This window comes from Hermetia illucens, chromosome 3 (assembly GCF_905115235.1).
Source record: "Hermetia illucens chromosome 3, iHerIll2.2.curated.20191125, whole genome shotgun sequence".
Classification (NCBI taxonomy): domain Eukaryota; kingdom Metazoa; phylum Arthropoda; class Insecta; order Diptera; family Stratiomyidae; genus Hermetia; species Hermetia illucens.
In genome coordinates, this window is record NC_051851.1 from 32,146,623 (window position 1) to 32,170,066 (window position 23,444).

The 23,444-nt window shown below is 41.0% G+C and overlaps 3 protein-coding genes across 4 annotated transcripts in view; 2 read left to right on the forward strand and 1 right to left on the reverse strand.

The window, feature by feature from the left end:
• LOC119653170 (transmembrane protein 245) overlaps positions 1-14,951 on the forward strand; it is a 51,743-nt gene extending 36,792 nt beyond the window's left edge. The window contains exon 8 of the mRNA XM_038057717.1: positions 14,831-14,951. Within this exon, the coding sequence (XP_037913645.1) occupies positions 14,831-14,855 (25 nt within the window). The 3' untranslated portion in view covers positions 14,856-14,951. The remainder of the gene's footprint in view (positions 1-14,830) is intronic.
• Positions 11,430-15,262, forward strand: LOC119653173 (homeobox protein MSX-2-like). The gene is made up of 3 exons (XM_038057720.1): positions 11,430-11,797; positions 14,831-14,997; positions 15,059-15,262. Exons 1-3 carry the CDS (start codon positions 11,593-11,595, stop codon positions 15,200-15,202), a joined length of 516 nt encoding a protein of 171 aa, XP_037913648.1. The 5' UTR covers positions 11,430-11,592; the 3' UTR covers positions 15,203-15,262.
• A 6,802-nt stretch (positions 15,263-22,064) lies between these two features.
• The window catches only part of LOC119650850 (adenylosuccinate synthetase), a 54,446-nt gene continuing 53,066 nt past the window's right edge, over positions 22,065-23,444 (reverse strand). For both annotated transcript variants that reach the window (XM_038053997.1, XM_038053996.1), the window contains exon 7: positions 22,065-23,367. In XM_038053997.1, the coding sequence (XP_037909925.1) occupies positions 23,130-23,367 (238 nt within the window). In that variant the 3' untranslated portion in view covers positions 22,065-23,129. The remainder of the gene's footprint in view (positions 23,368-23,444) is intronic.

Sequence of the window (23,444 nt, forward strand, 5' to 3'; positions counted from 1 at the left end):
TTACAACTTTGTTAGTAATAGTGCAATTTTCAACTAATTTGCTGCAGCCAATTGCTGCACAATTTCGTGATTCTAGAATGAACTTAAGGGGGTTTTCCTGCCAATTACTAAAAATTATAGTAATGTACTATTACTAACTTTATTTCAGCAGATATCGGTATGGGCCTTATGATTTTTTTAGATTTTTGGGTTGGGTAGTTTCTGAGAATGAAATGAAATGATCACTTCCAACCCCCCGTACTCCCCACCTTTCCAATAAATATCAAAACCAAGACCGGATTCGGAAAGTACTAACCGAGACCTTTCATTTGATACCCCAAAAAATTTACACTCTCCTTGAATTCGATATAAAAGGATGTGTGAGCGTTCACAGTTTCCACCTTTTCATCAAATTTGGTATTAATCGCTGCGCTAGAACCGGCATAAAAATGTTGGGCCAATACATGGCTGCACCTTGTTATAGTGCCAATCTATAACAAGATTTCTTAAAAACAGGAACAACAATACTTTAGACTGGTCCAAGAACTCTTCTGTCTTAACCTTATTAACAATGTGTAGGGAATCCTAAACCAATATAACAAGAAGAGAGTGTTTTTAAAAAACAAAATGCGACACATTGCCGAGGTAGTGCGCATGCTCAAGTATAAAACTTAACTCCTGGTAACGTAGTGAACTGCATAATGTTCGCTAGGACATTGATCGAGCCCGACTGCCCAAAAGACGGTAGGTAAGACTAATTAGCACCTATATGTGTATGCGATTAAAGAACGCCATGCAGTGCGATGTTTTTCTTCCACCATACAAATTTAAGCAATGCACCAGGAGACGAACCTCCTGTATGCAATCTTCTTGTTCCTACAGCATACTCATTGTAAGACATCTAGTGGCAGTATCGACTCCGCGAAGTTGATGCTGAACATAGGAGGTGTGCAGTATATTTGTAGCTTGCTAAGACCAGAGGAGAGAAGTGAAAATAGAAGTTATTTTGCCCCGAACCGACATTTTTTTGGAAAGCTCGAAATAAGGATGTATACCGAAATAGCTAAAGTAAAATGATTTTTTGTCTACAATCTTGTCAGTATCCATAGAATCGTAAACTGGATTCGTGATTCGATGCCTATTTAAGCCTCGATTATCGGATAAGGCTTTGCTTTCCTTTTCTTCCTCCTAAATCACTCAATTGCAATTATAGTATGTTCTTTTTTGACTTTTCACGTCCAAAGACTTTATCCACCTTCACTCATGATCTATCTCAGGGAAATTTTTGAATCAGTTGTTCATGTTCATGTTCAATTGGCTTCACTGTCGTTGATGGGACTATGGAGTATGGCTTTAGTGACCTACTGAATGTATTTCGAATTGTGGATGGCCAATTTTTATATCACTCTTTTTCCTATTTATAGTAAGCTTTATGTGGGATAGCTGAGTGGTTAGAGCACAAGGCTGTCATACGGAAGGTCGCTGTTCAAATCTCACTGGTGGCGGTGGGATTTGTATCGTGATTTGACGACGGACACCAGTCGACTCAGCTGTGAATGAGTACCTGAGTCAAATCAGGGTAACAATCTCGGGCGAGCGCAATGCTGACCACATTGCCTCCTACAGTGTATTATAGTGTACCGTTACGGTCTTGAATGAAGTACTCTAAAACACTTCAAGGTCCTGATCCAATATGGATTGTTGCGCCAACGATTATTATTATTATTATTTATGTGGCTCACTTTATGTAACATAAATGTTTTCTAGCCTGCAAGTATCTTGTATAAACTTATTACAAACACTTTCGATGGCGTATAAGTATTGTTCTTTAGAATGTTTTTACGGTGGTCAATTCCCATACTTTTAATTATTCAGATTTCACTACACTAGTACAGTCTCGCAAAGGGCCTACGATGTCGAGGTGTATTGGGTGGAATCGCTTACACTTCACAGGCATGCACTGTGTGGCCCAGGAGTTGACGTCCTCCATGGAGGACCAGAAGTATTTTTCGGTGGCATCTGGCTGTTGCATTAACAATATTCGAAATTTACAGCTAACCCTGCTGCGCCACAAGTCTATTTGGCTGAAACTTTCTCTAAAACCCGAGTGTACGAGTGGCATAAATATTTTTCTGAAAGACACGAAATGGTGGAAAACCAGTTTCATGATGAGCGTCCTCAAACTTCCATCACAGACGAAAACATCCATCCTGTTAGCAAGCTTTTTAGAGAAAATTAGCGTTTTACCGTCGACGAAATTGCTTGTTCAACGGGTCTAAATCACGGAAGTGTACATTCTATCACCAGACAGGCACGTAGATTTTCAAAGGAACGCGCGCTTGGATATTTGACAGAGATTAGTGGCACGTTATGCTGAAGAAAGAGAATGTTTTCTCAGTCGTATTGCCACCTGTGTTGAGACATGGGCTTACCACCGTACGCCTGAATCAAACCCAGCGACCCAGTGGCGACTGGGACATTCAGCTGCATCAATAAAGGTGAAAAAGTCCCTGAACTTGAACTGCCTGGTTAACGATCTGGAAACTTCAAAAATGCTGTTTCAGTTCAAGGAAACTATACAGAAAAATAAAAACAAAAATGTTTTGAAATTAGATCGTACTCAGAAAAATCTTTAAAAAAAATTCTCGTTTATATTTGACTGACTCTAGTAGTTTGTTTAAGGTGAAATAAAATTCAACGTTTTTTAAATTCCGTAAAAATTCGGCAACATCAGTGGATAAGTGCAGCAATAATTTACCCCAAAAGAACATCGGCTTCTCACCCACGATCAAAAGTATCATTTTTCACAAACTAGACCGCAATTACACCACCTAAAGACGTAAATGAAAATTCGCTGTAGTCGTTATTGATAGTCCTCTCAGCGGGATATTGATCTAAAATTCGGAAGTTGGCCCGGATATGAATGATTCTTTCACAAACAGCACAATTACCTTCGTTTTCCAACGAATTCTCTTCTTATTTGCGCTTTTTGTAGCCGCTTATTAGTTCTCATGTTCGGCAGTAAACATCTTTCAGGATTCAGTTGAAAATTAATTTGTCCAGAAGGCCATTTTATGGTTGTATGAATTTGACTTTCGGAGGATATCTAAAATGGCCTATTTTTCAGCTCAAAGAAAAAATACCGACTATATATGCAAATCGGATTAGGATTAGGCTCAGTCGGATAATCTTTTTGGTATTTACAAACAATAGTGAGATGTTTATGGACATGATGAGCATTATCCCTGCGCCACCTATTTTTGCTTAAGATTTTGAAGTTCTAAGGAGTAGAAGTATCTGACGTTATATCTGTTTCATTAAGATATGGGCGCGGGGTATTTGGTAGATAGTTTAAATGCCGAGATCTCTTACCTTTAAATTCTATGTACCTTTGTCCTTCTTTGACAATATACATAGTCATATTACATACTTTGAATAAAATGTCAAAGAATTTAATATTTTCCTTACTTCTTCACATTTATGTACGTATATGTATATATACATACTTATATAATTTATAAGTAAACATTACCAATCAATGAAATATGTACTAGTAAATAACTTTAATTAAAGACGATTTGTATAACGAAACAAATCAAATTATTTGGTTACATCTGCCTCAAGGTGCTATCGTAATTTCATTAAGCACTTCAGTGGCCCATACGGAGCTACATATCTTCATTCAATTGCATCGATACCAATCTTTAATTTTAGTGAAATCACTCGGTCAGGCCCCTTCATACATGCAACATATTTACATGTTTTACCTTCATACGTATCAACTGAAAGGACTTTTTGCTGGAACCTTCTCAAGATCTTATCTTAACCGACTCTCGAGTGGGTAGTCTTTACGACTCTACATGACATAATAGTACGAGTACATGCTTTATCGGTTTTGTCCTTTAATTTACAATCGCATTATAAAATAATTGTATTGGAAAACCGGAAGTTGTTTTGGTATTGACGATACTGCATTGAAATAGATAATTATGGAACTATAATAAGAGGACTAGGGCTAGAATTCGACCGAACCACCTGGAGGTTGCTTTCAATGTTTGAAAAATTAGTTTAGTATCTAAAACCTATATATAGTAAGCAACTTTTATTGCAATTATATTCTTTTATAATTAATAATAATTTCAAATTAAAGGAGGGTAAAATATATGAGCATAAAGGGCCTTGGCAAAACAAAACCTAATTAAAATCGGTTCAACGTCTGTCTTTTTTTTTCATCGTTGGAAGGTGGAAAGGTTCAAAACCTACTGCTGGCAGGAGACTCCTACTCACTAAAACCACCTCTTTCTTCTTCCACTCGACCCCTCGGACCGCTATAAGCATTGCATCGCGGGGCTGGATCAGTTCTTAACTGTGGCTCATTATTGTTCGCTCCCTTTCTTGCTTTCTTCGCAGTTCTTCATGCCTTAGCTGTTGATGAATCATTTTCAGTTCAATTACCACTTGATTCCAAGCATCCGTTGATTCCAACATAAACTCCACTATATTTTCAGGTGCTAAACGCCTGTCTGCGATCGCCTCCAGCCCAGTTCGGTGTGCTGTAAACTTGGGCACTCAAATACAACATGCTCCGCATTCTCAGCCACGTTACCACATCTTGGGCAGCATGGTGACTCGTCGTGTCCAAATCGATGTAGATAAGCCCGATAACCTCCATGTCCACTTAAAAACTGTGTTAGCTTCCTTAGTTCCCCGTGGCCCCTTTCAATCCATCTTCGAATGTGTTGAATGATACGGTAGGTCCAACGGCCAGTTTCGTTCCATCTCTTTTGCCATTTTACGATGGATTCCCGCGGTGCTAGTTGCCGTCGAAGTACAATACACTCCCCGATTGCATACATTTTGTCGTAGAGACGCCGACCTTCATCCGCCAAGATGTCTATGGGGATTGTCGCTGCCAGTACACATGCTGCTTCTCCTGATGTTGTTCGATAAGCACTGCATACCCGGAGTGCACTTAGTCGATACACCATTCCTAGTTTTCCGCAGTTTGTTGAAATAAGACGTCGACTTTGTCTTGGTCCACCAATGTTCGGTAGTATCCTCGAGATCGTTACAGCAATGGAAGACGGTTTAGTTGCAGCGCACTCAATGTGTTTTTTTAAAGTTGAACCTTTTGTCAATCATTACTCCCAAATATTTAAGCGACTCTTGGGAGTAAATTGTTTGTTCACCAACTTTAATTTTCACGGTCGTGTCTTTCCTTCTTTTGCTGATTAGCACTAGTTCCGTTTTATGTTCATCAAGTAATAGACTGGACTTTTTCATCTTCGATATCGCTTCATTGGCGTAGATTTCGATCTCGTCTAAGCGATTTGCAACTATTGTTACCCCGATATTATCCGCAAAGCCAATGGTTGTCACGCCGTTAGGAAGGCGTAGCGTCAGCACTCCATTGTACATAATTAATCACAGTATGGATCCTAAGGCAGACCCCTGTGGTACGCCGCACGTCATTGGGAATAATTTCTGTCCATCGTCCGAGTCGCAATATAATCTTCTTTCAAGAAGAAATGCAACAACGATGCGTACAATTTACTTCGGAGCCTGTAGTTTGGTTAGAGCCTCTACGATTTTCGTCCACTTTGCAGTGTTGAATGCATTTTTTACATTCAGTGTCACCACTGCGCAGCATTTGCCATCTTGTATTGCAGCGCGAGCCAGGCCAGTCACCATGTTGATTGCATCGACGGTTGATCTCCCCTTACGAAACCCGGATTGCTTGTTAAATAGGCCTCCTTCCTTCTCCGCAAAAGCGAGCAACCTGTTGTATAATACTCGTTCAAATAGTTTACCAATGGTATGGATCAAACATATCGGTCGATATGAGGAGGGGTCACCCAATGGTTTACCTGGCTTCGGAATAAGTATCAACTTTTGCAGCTTCCATTGCTTGGGGAATTCTCCTTCTCTAAGACATGCCGTAAAAACTTTTTCAAACCTACCTGGTGCTGTCCTGGCTGCCACTTTCAGGGCGATATTCGGGATTCCATCTGGCCCTGGGGTCTTATTTTCAGCGAATTTCCTTTTCTACCACTACAGGAATTTCGTTCAGGTTTACATGGACTTTAGGCAGATTTGTGTTGTTCACATCCTCTGGGAGGAGAGTTTCCATGATGTTTTGTAGTAATTTAGGGCAGGTAATCGGTGGGGAGCGTTTGCCTTTCAGTGATGACATTACAGACTTGTAGGCGCCACCCCATGGATCACAATTAGCTTCAGTACACATCCGTTTGAAATGTTCGGATTTGCTCTTTGTGATAGCTACTTCCAACTTTTTCCTCGCGTTCTTGTATTGCATATGTAGCTCAACGAATTCAGGTTGATTTCTTCTACGCTGGGAGCATCTCCTAGCTCTGTGGCAGTTTTCCGACATTCCTCAATTCCACCAGAAATTGGGATTTCATCTTCGGAAAGCGCTACGCCGTGGCATAGAGGCATCGCATGCCCGCTGCAATTTTTCCGCGACCTGTAAAGCTTTTCCTTGTGCGCTTCCCGATAATAATGTGCCATCAAGAAGTACCTCTTGAACATTTCTTCATCGAATTTGTTAGTTATTCTTTTTGGTGGTTTCATATAATTCCTACGCGAGGTTTGGAAGACAATAGCCTGATGATCGATGTGTGTGTACTCTTCGCTGACATGCCACTGCAAGTCTTTGATAAGGGTGTCACTGACGAAAGTGAGGTCTACTTCCGGTTGCAATTCTCCCCTCCGGTATATGTTGGCTCCCCCAGAGTTCGTAAGTATGACATTTAAACACGAGAATGTCTCTAGCAGTATTTGCCTCCTTGCATTTCTTTTCTGCTTCCCCATTCTTCTGCCCATGAGTTGAAATCGCCGGCAATTATTTTGGGATTGTAGCGTCTGGCATCAAAGGATAGTTTCTCTCTGCGTGATACTCCTGTCTGGGGAAAAAGATGACGAACTCCCCGGCCAGGCGGAAATGCGAGTCATCTCACCGGATAGGGTGGACCTCATCCGAAAGATAAGGGTAAAGGAAGAAAGGTTACTCAAGAAGTGCGGGGTGGTCCTACGGAAAATGAAGGCTGCTATCCTCGCCTAGCGAAACATCTCCAGGGATATTAAAAATGGTATAATTGAGATGGAAGAACTGCCGGCACACCAGCCAAACTCCTGGACAGCAGAGGAGCTAAGGAAAAAGCACACAGCAACACAAAACGCAGTGCCCTCAGCCCCCCAGAGGGGGAACAAATAATAATAATAATAATCGTTGGTGCAATCACCCATTTGGATCAGGGCCTTGAAGTGTATTAGAGCACTTCATGGAGACGGCCGCCAGGATAAGACTTGTTGGTAGCACTCCGACATTCCGATACCCTGGTTGCGCTGGTTACTATTCCTGACGTAACTTTTGCTATGGAGTCATTTTGGTGTTAGCGGCCCAATGATGGAAGGTACTAGAAGATTTTATGTCCAGTGATCATCAGTACATTTCCTTCGAAGTGGCAAATGGCTCCTCCCAATGTTCTAAGGTTCAGCAAAGGTTGATCATTGTGAAAATTGAATTTGCAAAATTTGTCGAAGCTCCTTAAGAGGGGTAAATTAACGACAAAAACAAAACACAGACAGAAAAACTGCAACTGAATCGTTAGTTCATTCAAAAATTTGCCTTATCACCGAAGCTTGTAATGCATCGGCGGACTGGCGGACGGCTGAAATTGCAAGGCTACGAAGAAACTGCTTCAGAGGAGGTGAATACAAGAGAGTGAAAAAGGAACTCCGCCACGAAATTAATAGGTAGGAGGCAAGCTGCTGGCAGGAGCTAATCAACGACGTTAACTGTCATGGGGCCCTGGATATAAGCTGGTTACTAAAAAACGCGGTGCTCATCGGTTACCCTGTTTTATGGAAGCAGCAAAGATGGAAGAAATCGTGCAGGCCCTTTTTCCTGTCCACTCTAGCTGACGGTGTGGAGTACTGAGAAACGCCGACTCTTCACTGCAGAGGAACTAAATGAGGTGGTCCTGTCCATGAAGGACAAAAACAACAGGGCCGGATGATATTCCCCGCGAGGTATTGAAACTCGTATATAAATACAAACCGAACTTGCCACTCAGCTCCAGCTGGAAGGTTGCGAGACTTATTCTAATAAGCAAGGGTAAAAGTGACCCCTAGGCACCGTCAGCTTAGTCCATAGCGGAGAAGCTGCTTGAGAAGCTCATAAACCCAAGACCGACTGATGCAATACGTGCTGCGGTCGACTATTAACCACGCAATATGGTTTTAAAGTGGGACAATCCACAATTGAAGCGGCTGAGACACACAGCCGCCGCTGTGGGCGACTGGTACTGTTTGTAACCCTAGACTTAAGAAATACCTTCAATTCAGCGAGGTGGTACCATGCGCTTGAGGCACTGGAGAATTGTTTCCATATTCCAGGCTACCTATTTCGTATCCTACTCTACGAGACCCAAAAAGGACAGCGCGTTATACGATAGTCCCCTATGACTTGAGATGTCTGATAAATCGCAAAGGTCGGAAATGCGGATGATGTTGCGGCACAGGCTACCGCACGCACGGTTGAGCAAGCTCAGTGTACACAGTGAATGGTGATGTGATGAGTTAGCAGATGGATGGCTAAAAATGGATTCTCCCTAGCTCTGGAGAAAACCGCAGTCCCTGTGCATATTCAGGTTGGAGAAACCATGGTCTTGTCGAAGCCCGCGGCGGAATATCTCGGCATCATGATGGACACAAAAAGGAGCTCCTTCGAGCACATTCGAAACATCGCAGACACGACTACGGCTAGAATATTTGTAATTTACTGACTGATGTCCAGTGTCGGAGGTCCATTATACAGCAGCCGTCGCTTGCTGATCAGTGAGGTTCAGTCCGTCCTTCCTTACGGTTCCGAAGTATGGGCTGACTCCCTCAGTAAGGAGATGAAACACAAGTGCTTTGAGCGAGTACAAAGACGAGGGGCTCTGTGGGCAGCATCCGTCTATTGCACCGTCTTGAAGTCAACAGTAATGGTGATAGCGGGAGTTATTCCGATCGCTCTCCATGCCGCTGAGCGTAGATTGGTATACATCAGAAAAACGAAGAGAAATAAGGAAGTTGTCGCTTGTGAAAAGATATTCTGTACTGTGTGCGCATGGCAGCAACCTTGACAAGGAGAATCGAGGGGTGGATGGACCGCAGATCTTATAAAAGGCGTGGTTTAATCGAAAGCATGGTAAGGTTGAGTATTATCTAGCCCAGCTGCTCATGGGACATGGGTATTTTCAATCTTACCTGCACACAATTAAGAAATCGCGGTCGCCCGGCTGTATTTATTGCAAGGGTGTGATGGAAGGTGCCTGCCACACCTTTTTCTTTTGCAGAAGGTGCTAACGCAATCGCCATTACCCTTCCATCGGAAGTCTTGTGTCCCCGGACACCATAATTGAAGCCATGCTGCAGAGCGAGGACACATTGAACCGAGTGGTACGTTACACTCAAGGCATTGTTAAGGCAAAAAAGAGGGAGATGGATAAGAAAGATGGTAGGGTAGCTGAGGCTTCCTGAATCCATGGGGTTTTGCTTCTATACTGAATAGGCCTGGCCTGAGGTAATATTTCAAACGGTTCCGAGTTAAAGTCTTACTCGTTTCAGGGGTTTTTTAGCCGGTAGTCTGAGACATTTCGTCTCCCTACCCCAAAAAAAAAAAATCCGCAGTCATCAGAGAAGAGCTACAGGAAATTTGCAGTGTTATATGGGGAGCAAAGCTTCGTACCCGTGTAGAGACCTTACCATAGGCAGGAGCTTCTATTTGTATCCACAGCTGGCAAACCTTCAGGTGAGCTAACTTCTTATTGTCCCAAAAATTTGTTAAGTATTATAAGGAAAGGGTTGGAGCAAGTAATGATTGCTAGCTAATGGCCTGGAAGCCTTTTAAATTGATTGTCTGACTAGAACTACAACTATGCGACGGTGGAATCTTCAGAATTCCACAAACAGCACATTGGGTGAATACCACACCTACAGCTCATAGAAGAATCATTACCTCAGCGGAGCATCAACTTCTTGCCTTAATATTATAGATACTATTCGTAATAGTGAGTTAGTGAATCTTATCCCCAGTTACTTCCTGAGACACCTAGGTGTTATACAGCCATTCGGACTGCAGTAACTCTTCTCTGCTCCTCTCTCAAACGAGCTTGGCACCGTCTGGGGTTAATATTGGTCAACTGCAGCCGATAAATCTATTAAACCCATTTTCTATTAGTTTAGCATTCAGATGAGAATAGTTGGGCATTAGGCACATTCCCTATTTATTCAGAAACTAGGCCAAGAACTTCTAGGCAAGACTCATTGCCAGTTATATAGAACTTAGTTCAGGATACAAGTCTTAATATTACACCATCGAGCTCTAGACAATTAAATATCTCCCAGTTTTAAACTATGATACTTCACAAAGTACACAGTTTTCAAATTAGTTCCAAATTAAATATTTATAATCAACTCATAATCAAATACGTCATGAATAAATAAAATCAAATATCTTGCCATCGCTCTCACAGCCCAAATGCAATAATAATATGAATACCAACAAATTGAATGACAAACCCAAAGGGATGAATATACATATCATGGGCTCGGGAAATATGTCGGCCAAGTAAATTGAAATGAAAACAATTCAACCACAAAATAAGTTGTATCCATCAGGCATTCACCATCTTTAACAATGAGCAAACAACAATAGCAATATATTCGCAGATCATCGCTTTCGATAAGAAACCCGATACTTGAAGAGTTTAGCACAGTCCCTATGAATGTTGGGTGAGATTTAAGGGAAGTGGTTCCTCTTTAGCTTTGGAAAATACACTGAGTCCACAAATTTCAAATCATACCAGCGCTACTTCTTCAACGTTTTAACAAGAGACAATGTAACATCGCGTAATCCTGACTAAGGACTACCTTTCATCTCTTATTCATTTTGCATAAAATATATTTCCTCTGTATCTTTAATCTGAATAGTAATATACGAATAACGTTTTCCGCAAAGTAAAATTTATTAACTCTCTGTAGTCCTCGCCCTTAAAACCCTCAGCCACAATGAAGTACCTCAGCAAAAACCTGCACACAAAATCTACTTTGATATTGCCTATGCAGGGATGCAGTAGCAGCAGCAGCAGCTAACAATTTACTATTTACAAAATGTTTAGACAACAAATTACAATTGTAACAGATACTTTGTGGGTTCGCTTTCGGCTTACCCATTTATCGCTAAAATCATTTCCTAATCACCCAAAAGATCAAGGGCGCTTCCTTTTCAACTCGAATCTTGTTCCTGTGTAGCGCACTCCGCAAATTAAAAGGGTCCATACCTCATACCTCATGATATGTGCATTTCTTTCCTTCCATCCGTTTCAGGATTTGTTTTGATACAGCCGATTAGTTGATTTGGTTACGCCCAAATTAGATGCATGAACGATTTTAAGGGATGATCCTCACCCAATGATTGTAGGCCGACAGGGATTGGTTCTTATTGGTCAGTTTTGAATGATGGAGATGAAATATTTGGGTATAAATAGTTGTGATTTGCAGTGAGGACATCTTCAGTTGCAGAATAGGTTTGGGATCTTAAGGAATATGGAGTGTCAGAAAAAGGAAAAACAGGACAGAGTCAGTGATTTTAGTATAGACCATATTTTGAATCGAGCTGGTGAAAAATGTACGTGTGTTCGGAAGTGTGAAGCTACTGTTGTGGATAGTGAGAGACAGTTGGAGCCCGAGGTGGCAATGCCCATGTTTGATTGGCTTCAATATACTCGATATAGGCCACCGAAAATTCCAAGTAAGTTTCTCAATCTTAAATTGATACCTTATAAGCATTATTGCTTCAGGGGATCGAAGTGCCCGTTGTAAACCGTAATCAATGAAGGTGCTTGGCTCCATACGCAATAGAGCCCTTCTTATAGATAGACGAGTCTTAAACTTAGGTCCACTAATGTGGCCTCATAGATAGCCTCGTTTTTTACTCCACTCTTTCATCTTGTTTTGATAAGTATCTTTCTATCTTCCTGAACAAAAAGAATTGTTCCATTCTCTTTCTCTCCGCCTTTATGAGCTCCTCGGCTGGTAGCCTGGTTAACTCGGGAGTCTATGGGTTTTTATTCTCTTAATGAGGCTGGCTTTGTTTTCGTGCAGTGAATAGGTGCCTTCCATTAGAGAGTAATCAAGGTTGCAGTTGCCTCAATGTACGAATATCGTAAACTAACGGCCCGTCTTTCCTGAATAAGCTCATGGTCGCTCTGGTTGTAAGTTTGCTCATCCGAAAATGCCCACGTCCTTTCTTCCTCGGTGCACGACCTCCTTTCCAATTTGAGCGTTAAAATCCTCAAGCGATATTTTAATGTCGTTTTGAGATACTGAATTGTACAAAGTTTCAAGATGACTACGGATTTACGATCTCATCTTTTTCTTCAGTAGGAACATAAACGTTGGCTAGCCATAATTTAATAACCATATTAGAATCGCATAGTGTTTCGTTAATGGATTTGCAATCTCTTATGCCACTCCTAACTACATCTTTCTCGTAGATTCTGTATGTCTTTAATCTCGCTGCCCAGTAATTTCGTATCATGGATTCCTACGATATTCAGTTCATACTGCACGACCTGTTTGAGGAGGGTGCTTAGTCCTCGAGGTTCGCACAAAGATCGCACATTCCAAGATCTAAGAGAATAACCAAATATCCGTTTGCGTAGTCACGTCCGTTAATTCAGTCTATTTCGAGGTGTTCCTTCGAGTTTTGTTGCAATAGACTAATGCCAGGAAGTGCTGCCGACTCTTCGCTGGTAGGCGAGAATATAGCGTCTCGCACTCATTACCACCGTCGTCAGCGTTATCCGGCAGGCACCTCGACCAAATATATTGTAAAGGTATACATTCGCCTTCGTCGCCCAAGTTCCTTCTCGTGAGGTAATGAAGTAGCACATGTTCAGGGCCATTTAGAACAATTTGGAGAGTCATCCAACTCGATATAGTGTGATATAGTACTATCTATAATAGCTCCCGTGTGCTGTGAGCAACTATTTAAAGTGGTAATTCGGCATCTCATGACGCTCGATTCCTTAAATGAGGGTATGCGTCCAACGACTCTTCGGAAACTCGATCCATTTCCACTCGCAGTGTTTCCACAATTACATTCTAGCCGCATGCCTTTCTGGTGTGCTAGTTGTCAATGAGTCCATCTATGCACTTTTTACATACATATCATGCCTAGAAACACTGCAAATCCCGCAATAGCATTCATTACTTTTCGGTAGGCATATTTCACATGCCATCTGAAGCTCAACTTAGTGTCAATCATCACTATGTGTATATAATTATTAGTCAGCTTCGACATAGGATTCTTCTTCTTACAATTTGCGATCATTATCGCTGCCGTCTCCTTCTCCGTGAGGGTCGAACGACTCTTCAAACTTCCACATGTTCTGCGGTAACAACAAGGCAAAATTTTCTGAGAAGTCGATAATCATTTTCTTTTCTGGGGTGGAAAGCACGGAAACTGCATTATAAATTACACAGTGAGAGACCTAGCAGCGAACCTTGTGGTGCCTTAATGTGACGATCTACTCTCTGAGTCCATTGTTCGTCACGAGCGCTTCGAAAAACGTGCCCTCTTCAAAAACTTTCTCCGTCCAGCACTTTTTTAAAGTGCGTTTTTGGTATGTCTACCTACTAGGGTCAAAAAGTAAAACAATGAACGGCATTTCCTTGGCTAGTGTAATATTCACTTTATAATAAATATTTTGGGGATAACTTTCCACAAACCCCTTGCAATGAGGAAGTGGTAGCCGAAATATTGAAATTCACGAAAAAAGAAATATCACCCTGGCCAATGAAACATAATTTATTGATTTATTTTATCACTTTATTTATCCCCTAACTAACCTTTGATTTGCGTCTAAATTGCTTGGATGTCCCTAAGATATAATTCTTCCCCTTGAACGCGAATACCACCTTCAGTTCCGTAAATAGTTCGAGCGCAACACGTTCCCTGACATTCATAGTTAAGTTGCCCCACAGAAGAGTGGATGCATTAAAGTCGCCGTATTTGATTTTTGGACTCTTTCCTTCCACAGCATAAAAGGTACATACAGATTTCTTTAGTTTTCGGGTCCATGTCCATAATAACGCTGCGTGACCTGCTTGGTTTCCCACTTAGACGCAATCTCTGTAATTGCGTTATGGTTCGCTAATTATGGGCCGGCCAATGTTTTCTCTCACGAATGATCACGAATGAGTAAATCCCTTCCTCGATTTGTGTTGAGGACTCTTATCTACTCCAGACATTTGCTATTTCCCGTGATATGGCGATGAATCACATATTTCTGATGATATTCCTCCTGCGGGGAAAGTATCCTTTTTTAGGCGCTGGAGCGCAAATGAGCTTACTGTCCCCCGCCTCCAATATGTCATCATCATCATCGTAACAACCGGTATCCGATCTAGACCTGCTTTAGTAAGGAACTCACAATATATTGGTTTTACGCAGATATCACCAAATTGATATCCCCAGCAGCTGCTTGGAATCCTGGCCTACACCATCGCTCCATTTGAGGCAGAGTCTACTACGTCTTCTGATTCACCATAGACATTGTTCTCTCCTTGCCTCGCTTCTCCTTTTTCAGTGCGGGATCATACATTTCAGCACTTCGGAAACCATTTGATCCCGTCTTCACAGTAATTCAGGAATATTTGGTCTTATACTGTAAATCAAATGGAATCAAATGGTTCCCGAAATACAGTATACGTATCTGAATTACATATTAACTTCATTACAAAATTTCATCTAAATATCACCGTATTCTTTCTCTAACAGGACCTTTCCGATCTGGACCTGTTAAAAGAACTCCCGGTAGACTTCCAAGAGTTCCGTTTACACCTGGTCAATTGAACGCACTAGAAACCGCTTACAAATCTTCAACGTATTTAAGTTCCGAAGAAGCAAATAAATTGGCTGCCGAATTAAATTTAACAAATACGAGAGTGAGTAGATTTTAATCTTAAATTAAAATTTAGAAATTATTCTCAATTTATTTCTTACTAGGTAAAGATTTGGTTTCAAAATCGACGAGCACGTGAGCGTCGAGAAAAGCGTGAAAATGAAGAAAAAATGGGCAGAGAATCATCTTCATCAGCATCATCTAGTCCCGAGCCACAAGTTTTTGTACCACGATATCCTTTTTGCTAGTCTCAACTGGGTCAGAAATGTGAACATCGAGTGCTATTGAGTTGAAAACTTTACTTTTAAAAGAAAACTGTAAATAAATTATTTTTAGAATATAAAATCTTCTTTTCAAATTCAACGTGTACACCTCAATTGAATCGTAGCAGGCACTATACGAGCACATAATTCAGCTATGCGAAAGTTTATTGTAAGCCATCTAATAAAGCATTGGGTTCGTAATCATACAGGGTGCGGCACCAGAACTTCCTTATTTGAATTGCACGCCACATAGCGGCCATTAATCTTACGAAAGTGGTCGTGTGCGCATTCAAAATGGCGCATCCTAACGTTGTTTGTACGATTAGGTTAGTAATGACCATGCAGTGGACAAGAGAAGAGCGTGCATTCACCGTGGCGACTTACTTTTCTAACAATTATTGCAGCTCAGCATGCATTTAGAAAAAAAAATTAAAATCGCAACTGCAGGTCCTGTTTCTGATCTGAAATTGATTTTTCAAAGGGTGGACACGTTTGTGGATATCGGCTGGGTGTTTTAAAAAAAATCAGGGCTCTCAAAAATCACCAGGACTCCAGAGAACGTCGAGAAGGTTCGAAAGGCTATTTTGAAATTTCATGCATCCAAACATTTTGTTGCTCTTAGGATTTCTGATCACAGAGTAAGACGAATTCTTCATGAAAACCTAAAATTTCATTTATACAAACTGGCAGTGGTGCAAAAACTTAATACACGCGATTTCGATTGTCGAAAACCGCCTCATGACACGCTTGTGTTCTTCAGCGATGAGGCAGGTCAGGATGCGTTCATAAACAAAAAATGCGATATCGGATTGGCACGAACCCCCGAAAATTTCACGAGCAGCACCTGCATGCAGAACGTGTAACTGTTTGGTGTGCATTATCGAGAGCTGGCATTATTGGACCTTGGCCACAGTAGATCTACTATAGGCAGTACCCTTACAAAAATGACCCCACTTGCAAATGAGCTTGCAGAAGCTTATCTGTACACATCAGAGACGCTAAACAAGGAAAAGGCATAATCTTCGTCAAATCGTATTGGTAAGAGAGAGATCGGTGAGCTTTTGCTGTTCTGGTACTACGGCGTGCTCACCCATATAGCAAAAAGTTGTTTCACGTATTCACTTATACATAAGCAAAAACTTGCCAATCTCACCAATACATTGGCAAGTCCGGGCGGTATGTCAAACACAGCTGATCGGATTTTCGTTACATCTCGCTCATGCTCAAGGGCAAAACAATTTGAAATCGTGTGTACTCGCACTGATTTCCCCCCTTGAGGGGCAAGGGGGAGTGTGGTAGCTGTCTAGTATCTAACTGTGCCTTGACTTTTTGAAGAAAACGACAAGGCAATTATAGTTACAGCTGACCGTTACATCCCGAAGATTGACGAATTTTACCTTCCCAAACTTGAAGAAATAAATCCGAGGGATATGTGTGGTTCCAACAAGACGGCGCCCCAGCTGACACGCACGAGCATCAATGGCTCTCCTGCGTAAATATTTTCCTGTCTTATCTCTTTGAGCGGTAATCTTGAATGGCCAGCACGCTCGTCAGACATGGCATTTTGTGATTTTTTGTATGGGGATATTTCAAATCCTTGGTGTATACTAATCGTTTAAAGACCGTGGGTATGCTAAAGATCAATATTCGTGCTGCTATCAATAACATTGCCAAGGGCAGACTGGACAAAGCGGAACAAAACTTCCGATTTCGGCTCTCTCTGTGTATGGACCAGAAGGGAGGTCACCGTCAAGAAATTATTTCCAAGAAGTAATTATAAAAAACGTTAAATGTATCTCTATGTAAAAATAGAAAAATTAAAATGACATTTTCAATAATTATTGTTTTATGATCTTTTCAAATAAGGAAGTTTCCGCGCCGCACCCTGTATTATAATAATGAACACGGGGGTTTGGAATAGCTAGAAAACTATCCGAGAAACTGTTGTGTTTCTACCGCTGAGGTTCATCGGTATCTAAATACATCTCCATTAAAGTCCTTTCGCTTTGCTAGCTAGTTCGAAGTGGTGCGTCGATCTCACAAGGATTCACCTTTAAAGCATAAAATACAACTGAAACTGAAGTGAATAATTAACGCTTCGACTGAAAAACCAATGAGCGCGGACATCTAGCTAATTTGCAAAGCTACTATCAAACGAAGGAAATTCCTAACGGTTTTCATGCTAGTTCGATCTGTTTATGGCATTTTAGAATATTTTTGGAAGTCTAGCAGAAGAGAAAGGTGTTTGAATCAAAACAAAATTTTATCTATATTCCTAAATTCATTCCTTTTGTTCTCCAATAAAAACCCCCAGGAAGGGGCCCCTCCGGGCCCGGAACTTTCCCGAAGGTGGCGGGAGGAGCCTAGAACCTTTAACAAAATTAGATAATTTGCAATTTCGCCAGGGGCTCGCATTTACGAAACGGACTTTCTTCATACAATCCTGAACATGGGAATGCGCGGTTGCAAGCCTTCCAAAAATCGACAAACAGAGAATACACTGATCCTACACCCGCATAGAGTTTTAGAGAATCTGAAAAAAATCATCGCAGAAAAAACAAGTCGATGCTTCGGGAATGAAAGTCATTGCGAATTTCTATGTAGTAGTAGCTGGGCGCAAGATCGACTCCCCTATATATGGCTCGTGGTATATATACATCGTCTTTCTCCAACTTTTCACTTCACTTCTTCATTAGTGTGCAGTATGCGTGGAGAATCACAATTGTAACCTGTCCACCAAATTCTTAAATCCTCAGAACAACAAACGGTTTACTGATTTTAATAAAGTTTCGATTTTCAGAAAACTCAGAAATGCGAATGTTCATGTGCGTTTCCGTGCACAATAATGTAAACTAGAAAATCATGTTCCTTTCCTACAATTTGTTAAACGGAAACATCACCAAATTGACTTACATTTCATTCATTGATTCCAATAGTACTTATACAATGAACGTTCGATAAAGCCTATGCTGTGTAAGTCGTAACGCTTTGAGGGTAAACTTGTCCGTTCAATTCTTTCAACTTCACATAGATAAATTTGTTATGTTGTTCAAAAGTTCGATATAAACTCGCACACAGTTCAGTAACAGATGATAAGACATTTTTGAAGTCTTCTGGGAAAGCAAAAAATACAACCCTACCACGTTCCCCCACCAATTCCAAAATATGCAGTCCGCTTTTCAAGTAAAAACTCCCGATCAACGTAGCCAGTATTAGGAAACCCTAACATATTTGTATATCTCCTGTACTCTCATTTGTGGCGTTTAACGCATCAACACACCCTCTTCGTTGGTATTGTTTTCCCGCTATTTTTATTGTCAGTGAGACTGTGCATTTTGTGATATGTAAATGAAAAGCTTACAGTAGCGAGACAAGAACAAAATCCATAACGAGCGGGATTCGAACCTAGAGGACGAGGTTGAGAGGCTAATGCTTTACATTGTGCTGTTAAAACCCTATTTTTATTTATTTATTTTCCGAGTTATCAAAATCTCGGCAGATGACAGTTTTGATCTAAAACTAGCACTAAGGACCAGACTCGAACAATCCTGCCTACTTAAAATATACAGGGGCTCTGGTGGTGGTGGTAGGTTAATGAGAGAATCCATTGAGAATTCCACGCAACATCGAGCATGTTTACAGAATGGTGTATTTCTGCATGGTTTGAACCAGACCATGTGAAACTCCCCGTAAGAGATTTAGGTATAATACAATATCTGTGGCTGACAATATTATGGAATAACAAAAATTTCTGATTTTCCGAGCCAGTGGCTCATATCTCACCTCTTTTCCACGTATTTCCGTTCAATGTTGCTATTATGGGGGATAGCAGGATCAATAACTAACGCTAAGCTACCCGTCTTGTCAACTAACAGTACATCAGGCCTACTGTATGGTATATGGCGATCAGTTAGAACTGAACAGTCAACTCACAATCTGCTTATAAACAGACGCATGCAAAGAATTTGCCTGCTCTTTGCTGTAAGAAATAAGCGCGTAGCGAGTCGACTTGGCGGTGATGTTGTGCCGCCACGTAAATCACGCTCATACCTCCGATGTCACGAGACAGGTCCATCCACTCCACGGCAGAGTTTGGATGGTGCATTCGGAATTCGGACATAGTAATCCCTATCCGCCGCTTTCAAGATCGGTTTTCATGCGCGGCAATTGTGGTGTGTTCATAATAAGATGCAGCATATTCGATATGTAAATATATTGTAAATCAAACATATGCGTCTTATAGACACATACTATACACCGCGCAGCCAGCAATAACATCGGTAAATCAACTGAATAACCATCCAAAGAGAACAATGAGACTGGAGACTATAACTTTCAGTCTGTTGAAAATTTCTCCTATCTATCAATCGAAAATTACAACTGATAACAGCTATAATGATGAAACCCGCGCACGGTTGTTGTCAGCCAACAGAATCTATTTCAGCTTACAAAAACTCTTCCGCTCGAAGCGTCAAAGCTCTTACTGTACAAGACAATGACCTTGCCAGTCCTCATGTATTCCTCGGAAACTTGGGTTCTTAGCAAAAAGAATTGCGAACTCTTGGCCGTGTTCAAGAGAAGAATCCTTCGAAACATGTTTGGCCCCCTACATGAGGATGGACGATTCCGCAGCCCATATAACGATGAAATCTATAAGGGTTTGAGGCAACGTACTTTGTGCTATCCTCAGTAAAACAAAAATAATATGCTGAGATTAGGGAAGAAGATAATTAAAGTATAGTTAGTTACTCCACTATGTTAAATCCTACCTGATTCCTCTTGGTGGGAGGTCCGGCGACAGGTCGACCAAAAAAATGCATACAATGTCGTTAGAAACAACATGATCGAATCGAATCAGAAGCCTTGGAAAAGTGCTGGGGCGTCGACCACAGTCGACGCGGCAGAACGGGCCCCGGTCCTGGCGAGAAATCGACAAGGGTTCTTGACGCATGGACTGCGTCAGGACGTAAGTAAATAAGTCCGAGCAAAGCAAATACGTGTTTGCACACTAAATATAGGCACCCTTACTGGAAAGACCGAGGAACTCGCAAGAGCCCTTCGGAAAAGTCACATTAATATCTACGCTCTCCAAGAAACCCGATGGTCTGATGCCAAAAGCTGCGACATTGAACGTGAACGCGGTGAAAGTGGCTACAAATTTCTCTATTTTGGTAGCCCACACACTCAATACTGTGTAGGCATTGCCATCTCAGAGGGTTTCCGTGATTCCATTAAAGAAGTCGAACGATTTGATGACGGGCTGATGAAGCTCACCATTATATCAGATGATCGCATTATTCACTTCTTCACCGCGTACGCACCGCAGACAGATCGACCTGATGCCGAGAAAGATACCTTCTGGCAATTCTTCGATACAAAGATCTGCAACGTGCCTGCTGATGACTATATCATCATTGCCAGCGACCTTAATGGCCATGTGGGTGAAAAAGCAAACGGTAACAAGTGCAACGGGGGAAATGGGTTTGTAGCGCGCAGTGAGGGTGGCGAGCGTATGATCGATTTTGCGGACACCTTGTTTGAAGAAGTCGTGCGCTGGGTTCAATTGCTCTCCCACGATCCGAAAAGTAAAATTCGAAGTATCGTGGGTGTATCAAAACAGCTTCGTGTCTCTGTTGGTGTTCATCGAGGAAGTGCCCTCTCACCACCCCTCTTCGTTCTTGTTATGGACGCCGTCCCACGGGACATCCAACGTCCAGCACTCTATATACTGCTTTAATCAGATGATGTTTTCCTAGCATCTAATAGCGAAAATGATATCGAGCAACTTGTCCAAAAATGGAATGATGGCCTCATGCAACACGATCTCAGATTGAATCTAAACAAAACTGACTTTTTGACGACCGATCCCCATGAAACAGGCACAATCACTGTCGGCGGCAGTGATCTGCCTAGAACTGAGCGATTTAAATAGCTCGGGTCAACGCTACCAGTCAATGGAGAACTACGTTATGAAATTGCTTCACGCATTAACGCAACCTTCCACAACTGGTGTTCTTTGTGATCGACGTATCAACGAACCGAAAAATTTACAGCAGTGTCGTCCGTCCTGCTCTCTATGGTTCTGAGTGTTGACCGACTATAAAAGACAATGAACGCTGGCTTGCGATAATGGAGACGAATATATTGCGTTGAACTATTGGCGTGACACGTTTCGATCACACCCAAAATGAGGATATCCGCGATCGATATGGAGGTGCACCGATCATGCAAAAATTGAGAGCGGTGTCTTCGATGGTATGGTCACGTAATTCGCGCTGACGAGAATTCACTTGCCAAGATTGGTCTGAACATCGAATTCGGGATTTGAAAGCCTCGCGATTGCATTCAGATCAGGCATTTGATAGGACCAAATTTCGAAACCGATCACAACGAGCCGACCCCGCTTGTGAACGGGACAAAGGCTGAAGAAAAAGAAGAATATGATGGCAGCATTCTCTGGATACATTCGGCTTAACTTATCACAAATTAAAATTTATTTTATTTTTCTATAATATATCCTTTAATACACTCAAGTATTTAAATTTCAATATTTTACAGTTGAATTACACATGCAACTATTCGGACGCCTGATAATTACAATAACTTGAATTATCTACACATCAGTTTTAATACACAACACAGCGAAAATGTTGACAATTTCTCTAAAATTAGGTAATTAATGTATATCATTAGCACCAAATAAGAAAAAAAAACATTGTTATAATTTTAAAAATGCCTTCATATACGTCGTAGTGCCCTAGAACTTCTTTTGTGCGCAGTACTCATGCTTCAGTTGGAAACTTAACATTTTCTTTCTTAACTATTCATAAAAAATTAAGAACTCGCATTTAAGTGTTGATTGTAGGCAATTTTATTTTAGGTGTTTTTTATCATTCATGACTCTATTCTGATTGTTATTTATAATATAAGTTGCGGAAGAAGATGGCAATGGCTTTTAAAATGTTTAAATTTGAGTGGATATATCACCAATATTCATTTAAATTTAAATTTGTGTTGGGGCGAAGGGAAATCTTAGGTGTAAGAGAAAATTTGCATAATGTTAATACCTTGTCTTTGTAATGCTTATTGACCCTCCAAACCTGAATACTTTATTGCTAAGAAATGAGCAGTTGTATTATTTATTATTTACAACATCATCCATCATTTTTTATTGCAAATAAGGCACGCAACAGACTTGAATATGTAGTATGAATGTGGGAGCTGAGTTGTCTTCAATATGCGTAATTGAGAGTCTTTGATCTCAGGAAGTGAACGTGTCAGCTAGCACGCCCAGTTTGCTCTAACAAACCATATCTTTCTCTTTAAACGCATATTTCGGAATCGGGAGTCCATCCCAACCAGCAAACTGACCTACGTTTTGTAAAATTTAAGTACATAATTACTCATACTGCAATGGCAAGAATACTACAAGTAAGAAAGAAGTGTAAGAAATTTCGAGGATAACAAGGGAACCAGTAAGAAGATCACTTGGAAAAAACGGTCACACACATAAGAACCCAACAATATCGGCTGATGTAATGCTAAATTGAGGCATTTTATTACATAATTAGGTGTACACTCAAATGGTAGAAAGTATTCTTCAACATGCGAACATGTACATTTTCTTAGTTTTTCTAAAAGTAAGTATCGATTGCGCTTTGTTCTTATGACAACAAATAGATTTATCAATAGCCAAAGCTGCAGAAAATTTCTTAATTTCTTTTCACAAATATTCTCTTGATATCGCGATAACTTTAAAACCGAACGAAAAGTGAAATAAACAAATTTAGACATAGAAAGCAGGATCACAATACTCATCTCAAATGCAATCCATTTTTCTTAAACATTAACGACTAGCCTTAACTTGTAATAATATATTGTAATTGAAGCGAAAAAAACATTCGTCCTAAAACTAAACGTTGATAATTGACTCTCGTCCCTTTCCGACGCCAACCCATCGGACCGGGATGGCAAGTTCATTTTCAATAAACCGAATGTAGTTTTGTGCATTGACGGGCAATTCACTGAACTCCCGAACGTTCTCCGTACCCGTTTGCCAACCTGGCAATGTCTTGTACTTCACTTCGATTCGACCCAAATCCGAAATAGAGCCAGGGAAGTAATCGATTGGTTTCCCATCTAATGAGTACCTGTTAAGAGAGAAATAGGACAAAGTCAGTTGCATCTTCATTTCACTGCCAAACTTATGAATGGTATGGGAATACTT